The sequence below is a fragment of the Oreochromis niloticus genome, linkage group LG18 (genome assembly GCF_001858045.2).
Source record: "Oreochromis niloticus isolate F11D_XX linkage group LG18, O_niloticus_UMD_NMBU, whole genome shotgun sequence".
NCBI classification, from domain to species: domain Eukaryota; kingdom Metazoa; phylum Chordata; class Actinopteri; order Cichliformes; family Cichlidae; genus Oreochromis; species Oreochromis niloticus.
This window is the reverse complement of record NC_031982.2, coordinates 19,757,890-19,771,707: the sequence shown is the minus strand read 5'-3', so window position 1 is coordinate 19,771,707 and position 13,818 is coordinate 19,757,890. Positions and strand designations below refer to the sequence as shown.

The 13,818-nt window shown below is 43.1% G+C and overlaps 1 protein-coding gene and 1 long non-coding RNA gene across 7 annotated transcripts in view; one reads left to right on the top strand and one right to left on the bottom strand.

Moving 5' to 3' along the window:
- The first annotated feature begins 397 nt into the window (after positions 1–397).
- Positions 398–13,818, top strand: part of LOC112842757 (uncharacterized) — a 43,232-nt gene continuing 29,811 nt past the window's right edge. Inside the window, exons 1-2 of the long non-coding RNA XR_003214772.1 lie at positions 398–558; positions 2,467–2,668. This is a non-coding gene — a long non-coding RNA (uncharacterized LOC112842757). The remainder of the gene's footprint in view (positions 559–2,466; positions 2,669–13,818) is intronic.
- mib1 (MIB E3 ubiquitin protein ligase 1) overlaps positions 11,604–13,818 on the bottom strand; it is a 56,698-nt gene continuing 54,483 nt past the window's right edge. For all 6 annotated transcript variants that reach the window (XM_003438079.5, XM_005476456.4, XM_003438081.5 and 3 more), the window contains one exon: positions 11,604–13,717. In XM_003438079.5, coding sequence (XP_003438127.1) covers positions 13,577–13,717 — 141 coding nt within the window. In that variant the 3' untranslated portion in view covers positions 11,604–13,576. The remainder of the gene's footprint in view (positions 13,718–13,818) is intronic.

The window sequence follows — 13,818 nt, the reverse complement described above, 5'->3', positions numbered from 1 at the left end:
TGCCGTTAGCTGGTTAGCTATCCATGGGTTCCCTATATATGCTAACCTAGCATACAGCAGCTGAAAAAAAAGGCAATTTTGATTTATTATCAGTAGGAGGACTGAGACAACATAGCTCCAGTTTTGATTTTTGCAAGGTTTTGATTGTATTAAAATGCTTGTCTGTAATCTTTTTTGCGCCACGGACCGGTTTATGTCCGACAATATTTTCACGGACCGGCCTTTAAGGTGTCGCGGATAAATACAACAAAATAAAACCAGTACCGACACCAAAAAAAGGATAATTTATTCATAACATACGAGAAAAGACACAGGGAAACTGAGTTAACGATAAAAACAATAAATATTTACGATAAAAACCCTGAAAACCATAAATTTCACACCCGAACCTCGACACTCGCGGCCCGGTACCAAACGACTCACGGACCGGTACCGGTCCACGGCCCGGGGATTGGGGACCGCTGCTTTACAGCATTCATCATTTTATGCCACCAGAAGCGGAGATTCACTCCTGGATGAAAGTTGCTTTCAGCCACCAGCTGCTTCTCAAACAGGCCAGTAAGTTTCTGCTGTGATTTAATTGTGCTCTATTAAAGAGGTTTTCATTTGGAAACAAGGGCCATCAACTGGGTCATTATAAATGTTTAACTAACCACTAAGTATCAATTAGCAGAATGCTTACAGAATATCTGATATTCTGTAAGAAAACAAAAAACATAAAAGAATTTGACTAGAAGGAGGTGTAAATAATGTTTTTTTAGCTGTTCAGACTATTTCGCTATAGCCGTCTAAGTATTATGTATAATAGGATTCAAAGGAAGTAAGGAAGCTTTAGGTGTACTCTGGGGACCGTTATAGTTAGAAGTGTAAAACATTTAATATTCAATTTGTTATGTTATGCAAGGTTTCTGCCTGAAAGATTGTTGGACTGAAAAGAGGTGAAGTTGGATAAATCTGCTATAAAACTGTTAAATGTGTGTATATACACTTACTGGCTACTGCTCAATCTAACATAAATATCTTCTTTTTTTTTTTTTAATTCATATTTTGGATGGACAGAAACATTAACAAATATACAACAGGAATAATCATACTGTCAATTCTCTGTCCGTTTCTTAACAACAACCAACCAATAAGGGCTAACAAATCTAACATAAATATCTAATCAGTCAATCACACGGCAAAACTCAAAGCACTTAGCCATGTAGACATGGTCAAGACCACCCGATGAAGTTCAAACTGAGCATCAGAATAGAGAAAAAAATGATTTAAGTGACTCTGAACATTGAAACAGTGTAGCTCAGAAACTGCTGATCTCCTGGGATTTTCCCACACAACCCTTTCTAGAGTTTACAGAGAATTGTTTAAAAATGAGAAAATATCCAGTAAGCAGTAGTTGTCTGAGGGAAAATGCCTTGTTGATGCCAGAGATCAGAGAACGGTCAGACTGCTTCGAGGATGGCAGCAGTAGCTCAAATAATCACTCGTTACAACCTATGAAGAACATAACTGAAGACACAACATTTAGAAGCCTTAAAAAACAGATGGGTTACAACAGCAGAAGACCACACTGGTAAAACAGAATCACCAAAACCTTACACCACAAGATTAGAAAAATGTTGCCAGGTCTGATGACTGGTATGATTTCTGCTGACACATTCACATATTACAATTTGGTGTAAACAACCTGGAAGTATAGATCATTTTTTTGTTGTATCAAAGGTTCAGTGCAAACTGGTGGTGGTGTAATATTGTAGTGGATATTTACTTGGCACACTTTGGACCCCTTAGTAGCAAATAAGCATTGTTTACCATGTTCATCCCTTTATGATCCCAATCTTCTGATGGCTGCTTTCAGCAGGACAATGTGCAATGGTCACAAAGCTCAAATCAATGAGTTCACTCTACTCAACTGGCCTCCACAGTCACCAGCTCTCAGTGGATGTGCAGCTGACAAATCTGCAGCAGCATGTCAATATGGACCAAAATCACTGAGGAAAGTTTCCAGCACCTTGTTGAATCTATATCACAAAGAATTAAGGCAGCTCTGAAGGCAAAAGCAAAGTGTACCTAATAAAGTAGCCAGTGACTGTATGTATGCCAGCAGGAGAGAAATAAGTGAATGCAATAAATGATTCAGCATATCTTGATTAGTGGACATAAATGGATAGATATCAGCTGAAAGATAGTCTAGTTTACTATTCTTTTTTTATTATATTGTAAATCTTTATTGTTGTGTTTAGTTTTTAGAATTTTTCGTATGTAAAAATGGTTTCCAGGAACACTAAGCTAATTAGATACATTTGTAGCTTTTGTCTAATAAATAAAATAATCGCTCCTTAGGCCTGGTGGGGAGTGGGAGTATAGGACGGGGTTCAACTTAGGTAAGGCATCAGACTTTTGCCCCAGATTAAAGTACCTCCAGCACTACATGCCAAACATGGTTCCACTTTTTTCTCATACCAGACATCTTCATGCCTCGGCGTTCTATGGCAGAGAGGATAAAGGTCACCATGAAGGTCACAGAAAAAGATCCAGCGAGGGAGGTGACTCAGCTGCATGTCTGCGTGGGAGGGAAGAAAGCTAAGAAGGACTGTGAACAAGAAGAAGAAAACAGAATTATGAAAAGGAGGGAGGCCGCTTTCCAACACCACATGTGGCGGTTCCGGTAAGTGATCCACACCATGAGAGCAAATCCACACCTATGCGGGATTCCTACCTGTGACTCAGGTCAGTGGGAGTCTCAGGAGCGAGAGGTGGTGGTAATCAGTAACAGTGTTATATGGCTGTGTTAATAGTTAACGTGGCCCCTAGACACTGTGCTCCAAGGCCCAAACACCTGCAGCCCATTTTACAGGCGTAATCCATGGAAAGAACAAATAGTGAGAATGCTTGTTGGGCACATGAGCTTTACACGAACTGGCTCATCTAGCATGCCAACAGATGTTTGTCAAAAAAAAAAAATGTAGCAGAAAAGCAAAGATTCTTGGTTAATAATTGTAAATCAAACGTCGTTATTAGCTTCATAAAAACAGGCGTGCTCTGTGGGACTTTATTGCCAAGTTTGTGTTTTTCTCTCTTCTCTCTCTTTTCTTGATATCCTTCCAGGGTCATAAGCACAGCAGTGTATGCTTTCCGCCTACTGACTCCCCCAGATGGCCTTCTGGCTTCACACACACACACACACATACACACACACACACACACACACACACACACACACACACACACACATCTTTGACAAACACCTTTGTCAAAATCTTGTAGCTGCTTCAAAAAGTAACTCCTGCTTTACAACATCTCTCTTTCTCTGTGCGCAGAGGTGCAAGCATTCACTGGCAGGAACACAAGCACACAGATACATGCCTCCCCGGGTTCTTGATAAATACACGGCTAAAATCAAGCCCAGGTCAGGATAACCTCTTGGTGACCTCTCTCACCATCTACTAAAGCCGCCCGCTCAGTCAACACCGCTGCATGAAATTAAATGCAAACCAGTGCAACCAGTTCTCTTCCGTTATGATTGGAGGTTCCCCATCCAGGCAGAATTAACCAAGACTCAAAGTCCAAGAGCTTGATGCAAACGTAATGGCAGTGACATCAAGAGAGCACTAAGGCAATGCTAATGCCTCTCTATCCGGGCAGATGGAGGTTTGTGTGCACAGTGCAAACAGACCCTTGTACCGAGGAGGCTAAGCTGGAGCACTCTGCAATGTAAAAAAATCTGAGCTAATGTCTGTTTCTCTCTCTAAATTGTTTTTTGATAAGGGAATATCTGGAGATAAGTGTTGTCACTATCCTATCTAAAAAACCGGAAGCCAGTTCGATAAATCTCCTCTGTAATCTAATGGGAGTCATGGGCAGTAGCTGCGATCAAGGGAAAACTGGCTGGCTTTCTCTCCTCAGTTGGGTGCTGAGGCGAAGGCTGTGATTATTAAAGAACATGGGAGAAGTTAGCCAACACTGCAAGCTTGTAAAAATTGATAACATCTTTACATTAAACAAATGACTATCGCTACTCATTCAGGATTACTTTGGATTTGTTGACATTGAAGTAATACTGATAGCCTTTGTCAGTTGCCCAGTGACAGTACATCTCTGTGAAAGTGCAAAATCCTTGTGGGAAAATCGGGCATATGCATTAACCTACCTTATGTGTACCTAAAGCGGGGCAAAGATGGTGACACTGATGGGAAACTGCAGTGTTATAATAAAATAACAATAGGGCTGCTTGTGTATTTTCCAAAGCACAGGAAACATCGCAGCCATCAGAGTTAGGATTTAGCCCACTGTAAGGTCAGTAACAGCTGAAATAAAAGCACTTCCTCATTAACGCGCTTTACTGTGGGAAACCCCGACGTCTGAATTCAAAAGTCGGCTGCAGAAACACATTGCAGTTATGCGGCGTGATGTCAGGAAATCCAATATTGATAACGAGCAGTGTGTTGGCTCAGACAAATACGAGCATTTTACTACAAGCTCGTAGTTACTGGCATCACGTGTTTGGCTGACAGATGTTACAGCTTCTTCGACTCGGATGAAACAGATGACAGTAAGAGTCGTTAAGCAAAACTTAAAGTGTCAACAAAGCTTCATTATTTCAGCAAAGCAATAAAACTGTAATAATAATAGTGAAAATGTGTGTTATACTTTTAACAATAGCAGGGTAGGTGATCATTTTAAAAGTAAGTCTGTTGGTCTCTTTAGGGATTTGATAACTACTTATAAACTATATCAGCAAACACAGAGGCCTTTCCACTGTCCTCCTTTTCCTGTGACAAAAATTTAACCCTTTGAGCTGGAGGCGAATGTGGTCTTCCCCCCACCCCCCACCCTCTGTGACCCGTGCTCCCAGGGGTTGGTGTTAAGTAAACTTTGTCAGCCAACGATCCCCAGCAAAGAGCTGTCTCCCTGCTCATCAGGAGACCTTCTCCCTGACCCCCACCGCTCCCTGCTTTCGGCATTCCTCCACCACACCACCTCTTTGACCCACCTTTTCCTCATGTGCCCCCCCCTCCCATCGGACCCGCTATCCATCCGTCCGTCGTCTTGAGTCCTGCTCTCTGTCCCGTCGGCCAGCGCGGCCGGCTGGTGTCTCCTCCTTTGGAGACAGCCTATCAGGGGCCTCACGTCATCTGTCTCCAAGATTTGACTGACAGGTCAACCTCAGAGATTACGGCTATCAGAGAAGGAGCAGGAGGGGGAGGACGGGGGTGGATGTCTGCCCTCCCTAAGTGGATGCTCCTTTCCCTCACCATGACGCTGGTTGGGAACTGCATCCTGCTTTAGGCCTCTTAAACTCTGATGTGGCATTTTATCTGTCTGGGAGCCACTCTGTTGATTTACCGCAAGGTCTGCAGGGACGAAGGACCAGACGGTGACAGATATCAACTATCTTGGCCAGCGTAGACTGAGAGAGGCGAGAAAATTTCAAGCTTGTTGGCCTTTGCTGTAAAAAAATTGCGTTAGTTCCAGCTGTCGGTACCAGCAACACCACAAGAAAAGCAGGGGTCTGCTATCGAGGCCCATGTGTTGCATTCCCAGGCTGCACACAGACACAAATATTAACAGAAACTGGAGGCAGAGGGCCGCATTTACAACTCAACTCATCATATTTATTCCAGTGCGGCTTGAAATATCACGGAACAATGTTTATATCTGTGAAGTTCATGTCCTTAATGTGGTTTTAATAATTTATCAAATCATAAAAAATAAATCAGTTTCAGACTAATAACTGATCATATGTTCTTGAAAGATTTTCCCGCAGTGGATTATGGGAGAAGACTGAGATGATTACCAGCACCTCTTAAGCCCATTAAGCGATACAGCTTTTTTTCCCCCTTAATTTTTTTCATCCAATCCAGTTTAACTAATGTGTAAAATCAGCCATTTGTTTCTTAACTGAGCTTTTTTGATCTGACTCTGATCGATCAGATCAGAGCGACATCCAGTTTGATGGGGAAAAACTTCAAGCTGCAGATATCTCCCGTTATTAAAAGACCAGTATTAACACCGATTTAAAAGGAGCAATGCATAGTTTGAATCTGATTAACACAGTCTGACCACATGCTTTTCACGCTGATTCTACCAGAAGCTTCTAGCCTTCCACATCAGATCATTCTCCTCTGGCAGGTGGTGTAAAGCTGGCTAACTCTCAGGCCCTCGTCATCGCTCCCCGTCCAGAACACGGAGCCCTGCGATATTTGTGTATCACGTATTGATTTGGAGGTACAACCCTTGGCTGTAAAACAAAGATAAAGAAGTTAGCCATTAACTATTTTTCCAGGGGTCACTCTGAGCTTGTTTCACATAGTTGGAACCCACCTGGAGAGAGAGAGAGAGAAAAAAAAAGCACCAAATTGCCTGGCCATGTGATGGACTCTGGAATATTGATTTTCCTCTCAGAACAACAAAAAAAAAGGTCTTTGCAGTCAGCATTTCCCTCTGAGCTCAGATAGGGCTGCTGCATTCCTGTCTACTCCCTCCAAGGTTACTGCCTGCTCGGCAGAAGCGAGCACCTGTCAGATGTACATTGTAGCATTTGCTGTCTCAATAGAAGCCCCTGTTTTCCAGTAATGAAAAGAGAACATAAGAAAGAAAAAAAAAGGCATCAGTTGGGGGAATTGAGTAAAGTCTGGCTTCTGGGGAGTTTCTTTGTTGTCTCTATCTGGTTTCACAATGATTAGAAACTGTGGCTTTGAATGCTGATCCCCCCCACCTCACCACCCCCAAGCCTCACCTGGCAGCGTGCGGGAGGACAGCGACACCAACGCCGCCTTGTTTGCTTAGCTGAGGGTTCACAGTGTGTTGAGATCTGCGCTTGTTGATGAAGTACGGCTACCCCATTGTTCAGCGCGCTTGTAATGCCGTGAAACTAATCACATCTAAAGACACCCACAGTGTTGGAGCTGGTTCTTTATTAGAGGAATTTACTAGCTGCCCTGATTTGATACTTGTAGTGTTTAATGATTAATTGAAGTAGCTTAAAATGTGAACATAATGCCTCTTTGAAAGGTTTAGCCGTGCGTGTGCCTCAGTTAATCAATTTAATCACAAATTCTGGATGTACTTTGACCCATTTTTACTTGATTTGAAATTCTAGGCCTGTTAATCTTTGCAGCTTTTCTAACCTCATCATGAATCTTTTCAATCTGAGCACTTGACAGTTTACTGCCCAGGCAAAGGTTGCAGCGCCACGGTTTTATAGAATTATTAAGTAAGCAATTATGATAACCCACTGTTTTAAAGATAATAGGCCGATAAGGTTCTGCCAAACTCACACCGTAGTTTGCCCTCACGCTGCTCTTCCTGAGGGGGGGGGGATCAATATCTTTTGCTCTCTAGACCCACTGAGTGTTTATCTTAAACTCTTGAGCATCAGCTCGTTCCAGATGTTCTGCAGAAAAAAATAATAATAATTGTAATCTGAAATGACACCTTGTAGCTACACAGCGTAATGACCCTGCTCGCTAGTGGCATTTTATCAAAGCTCATAAACCTTGAATGACTATATATTGATAAAGACTGTTTAAAGTGTCACTGGAATGATAACATTTGCACTGTAAATGTGGCTCGACGGCTCCAGTTTCCAATCGTGCTGCGATGATAAGGACGGCACAAGAGTGGGCTACGACCAATAGGTCAAAAGCCGCAGGATGTTTGGTAAATTTTTACAGAGTTTAAAGCCTCGCATTAATATTTTGTCAGGTAGCAAGGCATCAAATGTTACTGCGATGATATGCAACGCCTGGACAAAGCATTTGCAGCTGATGCAATGTCAACTGCCATTAATCAGTATTTATGTCGTTGTGAGTGCTCAGCTTGCAGCTGTGAATGTGCAGCACCTCCACGCCTAATAAACTGTAATTAAATCACATAAGGATGTGATATAGCAGCATACTTTTCCACGCTTGTGCTAGTATAGGCAAATTCTCTAATGTTACATCAAATTAAGATTAGGAATGGGCATGACTAATCCCTCGGCGGCAAACCATTTGAATACAGTTGCTCATGATTACTTGCCGTTCAAGGTTAAGAAAGGGAAGGTGTGAAAGACAGAGGGAAGCAAATTGGAGAGCCCAATAACATTTAAATGAAAAGCTACTATTGACTTGTTCCCTGTAATCTACTGTTATCATTTACAGCGACTGCTATTACGGCTGTATGTCATTTCATTTTTAGTATACTGGATTATATTGAGCTCACTTGTATTGACTTGTGTTGCTTAAAAGGGTCGTAAAGCTTCATTTCTTAAGTGATTATGTCCTCACAGCAGTCGTTTTATGACGATATTTCTATAGATTGTTGCATTTTTTTCACTACATTTACTATTTTCCATGTTCTGTCATAGAGATTTGACATTTTCAGTAAACTACCATCCTGTGCAGTCCACTGCATGGATTATTGATTGCCGTTTTAAACCTCGCCTGGTTATTTTTATGGATGTATTTGTGATGGCTCACTGCGGACACGTGTTTCAGTTATTCTGTGTTAATACAGAGTACCTGATAAACTGGCACTGAGCCTCCTGCTCCCTTATGCCCTTACACCTACAGGACTCGGGTTTCATTCAGAAGTTGTTTGTGTCGACCTCCGTCTCTCCTCCCATTGCATAAATACCGATTAACCGCTTCTGACGGAGATGAACAAGTGGTTCGACACTTTGCCCAGATTCATATCAATAAAGCAATCAGCAAGTCGGGGGACTATATGTTTTGAGGAAGGATCTGAGGTAGAGGATAACTGAGTTTATGGCTTTACTGTCTAAGGTGGAGCTTGCAGGTACACCCCCCACCACCACTACCACCGCCACCATATAAACACATGAAAACACGTGAAGGATTGTATCATATATCGCGCCATTCGAATGACTTTAATTAATTTCTTTAACAACAACTATAAACTGACAAACATGAAGACATTTTATCTTTATTGTGGCAGTGGTTAAAAATAAAACTGCTCATGTCTGTCAACAATTTACTGCTTTAAATTCCTAAAAAAAAAAAAAAAAAAAGTGATCCCAAAATGCAGCAATGTACAAATCCAGGCCCCCTTTGTCACGTCCCTCCCTTCTTCTCTGGTCCTCGAAGAGTTTGTCCAGACAACCAGATTGCACTTTGCTCAGCCCGACCATAAACTGAGACAATAAATTCAGCCAGACTTCTGAACTGCATGACATGAGAGAGAAAGAGAGAGAGAGGACCTTCAGACAGTCAGAGATCAATGCTTCCAACATGGCAGGAAAAGCCCAACCGGGCCACAGCAAGATGGATGAAAGCATTTTCACCGTCTTTCGTGTGGCCCGACTGGAGTCATGGAGCAATTGATTTCTGAAGCTCAGAAAACGTTAAGCTTTTGAAGTCTGAAATTCTCCAATGCTGTTTACACTAAGAAATGGCTCGAGGTCTAAACCCACACCAAGTTTACCTTCTTTTAAAAAACTAAACTCACCAGTCGATACAGATAACTCTGAAAAAATGCATTTCATGTGCAATAAGTAAACTTGTTTTCACTGCGTGTTACCTCTGGGTCCAGGGGTAGGTTTTTGCTCAGTTAGCAGAGGACCTGTGGGATCACAGCTCGTCATGTTCTGCATGCAGTCGTAAATTTAAACTGGTGTGGTCGTTTTGGAGCTGCAGGATCAGGAAAAATGGTGTCTATAACCAAAACAGACTTTATTGCTGTCCACAAATACAAGGCCCTTCATGACAGCAGTGTTTAGTCGCTGGGTGTACTGCCACCTTGTGATGTGCTCTGAGCTCTGCATGTGCAAGCCCTGTGAGGAACTTCACTCCACGTTAGATGTGTGTAGAGTGCATTTATTTCTGTCTGTCGGGTCATAACTTCAGAGCCAGTGCCAAGGGCGAAGCCTGAGGGGGTGGGGAGACATACACCTTCCTCCCCCCTGCGGCACGCTCAGTCCTCCGACAGATGGATGTCACTGACCCTTCTCAGTGATCACAGCAGAGGCTCGAAGCGGGGTTGCAGTCATTTTCCTGATCGTGGTCGCCCCGCTCCGCTCTCCGGGGGTCGTTTCATATCTATCTGCTGCTCACTCAAGCCTGCCCGTGCTGGGCCACCATCACTCACACTCCGCGGGGCAGCGAGTGGATTAGCTGACCCCCCGGTGTGGGAGTAACAGGCCCCCGCAGCCTCGTCAGCAAACACTGGAGTCTTCAAGCAGCTGAAACTGGTGGGTGAGGTGGTCAGGGATGCTCCCCAGGATCAGGCAGCGGCAAGGCGAGAGATAGCAGCGTCTCCGGCACCCCGACTGTCAGTCAGCATGGCAGCGGGGTCTGCAGTCAGTCAAGAGTGATGGACACAGTAGTCTGGCGCCACCAGCCAGTTTTGTAATGGTATTCAAATGGTTTATGGCTTTATGAGGCGAACATTACACTCACATGTCATGGTTGAATATCCCAAACCAAAGTCACTCTTGTGAAAGACATTTCCAGAGAAGCAATGACGTCTGCAACATCGTTGGGCAATAAGGTACGGCTTCACAGCTGACCCCAGATGCCTCAGATGAGGCTGATCAGTCAGATAGATTAGTTTCTTACTAGTCTCAGAAAAATAAGTAACTTGTGGGCCTCTGTTTGTGTGTGTAAATGTGTACTGGTAGTCAAGCCTATGACCTGCTACTGCTAGGAAATTTCCAGCTTTAGCCTTTTTAACCAGAAACGACTTTATGGAAGCACATTCCCACCACTGAAGTTATTTTATCAGAAGTTTGAGTTAGTAGGTAAAAATTTTGGCTCATAAATATCCACTCCCAGTGGTGGAAACAAGCCTCCACAGATTTGTGTCAACCACACCACTTTTATCCATCAATAAAAGAAAGTATGTTGCTTTTATCCCACTGACACGTAGTTTAAATTAGATTTAGGCTAGCGACTCTGTAACAATGTAGCTGGTAAACCATATGGTCTTCTACTGTTTTAAAGACTAGTACTTGCATGTAAATGACAAAGCATCACAGATTTGCCAGGAGACTTTACAGCATCTGTAAGGGCCTCGTGCAAAAAGTCACAGAGATCCAAGATGGTATGAAAAAGTTGTCAGGGCCTCCTGTACAGTGTTCACTGAGTGAGAGGATGACAGCATGATGGATGTCTTGCTCTGAGCAGCTGTATACTGCTGCTGCATGTGAGACAAGCTCAAAGACGTCCAGGTTATGAATGGACTAGTCAATGAGCTAGAACATAAATGGCCTTTGGTCATAATTTCTCACTGCTCGGGAGATGCCCTGCTGTCGCACTGCTCAGCGGAGAAGATGCATCACTCTAAACTCCCTAAACCCACCGCGCCGCACCCCACTCTTGCTCTTTTCTGTCTCTTTCTGATTAGCATAGCTGACCTATCGCACGCTGGTGCTGAGTCATTATGAGGTGTTAGCATTTTCAATTACCTCTCGCCTCCCTTCTGGGCCACCCGTCTCCTCTGCGAGGGCAGACACTGCACAGCAGGAGAAAAGCAACAAAATGCTAATTTTCTCGCCTATAAGACCCTAACATGTAAGCTCAACTTTAAAACAAAAACAAACATAAGAAAAGCTCATTAAAATTTCAGGAGAATCTAAAAACAAACAGAGACTTTAATGTCTCTTGGTTCACGGAGGCCTTTATTTCAGCTATACGGTTGTTTTTGTTGTTTTTTTAAAAGCACTTATTAGCAATACAGACTGAACGTTTTCTTTTATTGACACAGGTCGTACTGCATATGTCAAACATTCATGCCAAAGAAAATACTACCGTCTACAGGTCTAACAAGGACAGTTACAGGTACTGAAAATAAAGAACAAATGGGCTTTTTGTTCAAACACAACCATAACAAAAAATACTACCATAAAGCGTATTAGTGCTTCTAGCTTATAGAGTCGTGATCAGGAAAGAAACAAAACTGTACTAAAGTTGCTTAAAAGGCAAAAAAATTAAGCTTGTATGTGGTTGCAAATTCCCAAGCAGTTAGTCGCTTTGCTGAGTCGCCGCACGGGCAACTGCTTTTTAAAAGAGGTAAGGCAAGTTTATCTTTCCTCTCAAATAACAACACAAAAAACAGACACTTTATGACAAAAAAGGTTTTCTTTTTTTGTTTTGTTTTACAAATGAACAGGTTTGCCTTAAAACTCTGCCACAAAAAATAAAAAGCTTCTACTGATGATTTCTAGAAAGCTACTGTCAAAAAATGGGAAAAAAACACAAAGATTGGAGCAGATTGTTTGAGAGACTTTGAGGCTACATCGTAGGAAGGCAGTGACACCTACAAGTCCTATTGTTTGGGCAGCGATACAAAATAATTTACTCTATATTTTCATCTTAGTGTTGTAATAGATTGTACTAGGTAGACTTTGAGAAAAGGAAATACACTTAAATTAAAAAATAGTAACACAAAGAGCACCTTACCCCCCCAATGTTCGTTCACAAGTTTTCTTTTGTTTTTTTGGAAGCAAATGGCACGATGTCATCACCGGTAAATTAGCAATTTAGTGAACTGTATATATTTATATATTTTTTTTTTTTGTTAGACAATACCACCAAGTCTCAAAACACTTTAACACCAACTGGCGACAAGATTCTCCTGTTACAGAAATGTTTGCCTCATGTGGGTTTGTGTGTGGAACAAACAATTACAACGAGAGGGGTGGGGGGGTGTCAGTGGACAGAAGTCGAAAGAGTTGGTGCGTTTGTCTTGAATCCTTGAATCCCTGCACGGCAGCTCTTAAATCTGCAGCCGAAAGGGTGTCGCAACACTGCTGTCGTTACTCAGCTCAGTAAACAAAGTACGGGGTGTAGCGTGCTACCTGGCAGTTACACTACTATATCTGCGTTTTGTCACTGAGCTCCAAGGGTTCCCCCTGGAGTCAGCGTAGGGGGGGGGCGGAGTATTTAAACCCTGCTTTCCTAGTGCAAAAACTGCCAACATTTGGTTTTTAAGAGCAGGGACAGTCGGTGAGCAGAGCGTTGCAAGAGCCAAAGTTGCAACCATACTGCCATACTGTCGTGATAAACAAAGGAGCTTCCAATAAAAATACACTTGAATAAATGTTTACAAATACAATAAAATCTGGCTGCAGTGGGCACTGGACTGCAAACAGATGAATGAGAACTTTACATCAAACGGTAACAGGCCGCCTTCGTCGCCTTCACGCTTCTCACTCGGCTGATAACCCAAAGTGATCACATCCAAAACTCTGAATCTGAACTTTGGACTCGAAGACGGGAAAACTGTTTGAAATGTTGAGAGAATAAATGGAAACAACACAAAAAAGGAAGATGGGGGGTGGGAGGGAAAAGGATGAAGTCTCTGAAACAGGCGTCTTTCTTTCTGGCTGCACTGACGGCGACAGGACAGCGCAATTAACTTCAGTCAATTCATCGATTTTCCTTGTTTTGTAACAGGAATTCCACCTGAACGCAATCGACCCACTGAGAAAGCGTTTGTGGGACAGAATAAGATGTGCCTGGCTGACGCGGGTGGCTGTGAGGATGGAGGCAGCAGCAGCAGCAGGTGTGGTTGCCGCGTGGCGAGCGTGTTCAGCGTGGGCTTTAAGAGAAGCAAAGAGAGTTCGTCGGCAGGTCTAGTAGAGGAGTATGCGGCGTTCGATGGCCTTGCGGCAGATGGGACACTCGCTCATTCGATCCCCGCACAGCTGGCAGGTTCCGTGGCCGCACATGAAGATCATGTTCTTCAGCCGGTCCAGGCACACAGGACACATGGTCTGTACACAAGTAAACAACAGTCGTAATAAAACCCTTTCGACATTCAACAGGTCAGTATTACTACCCGAGCCGAGCCCTGCACAATAACTTTATGGTGCCG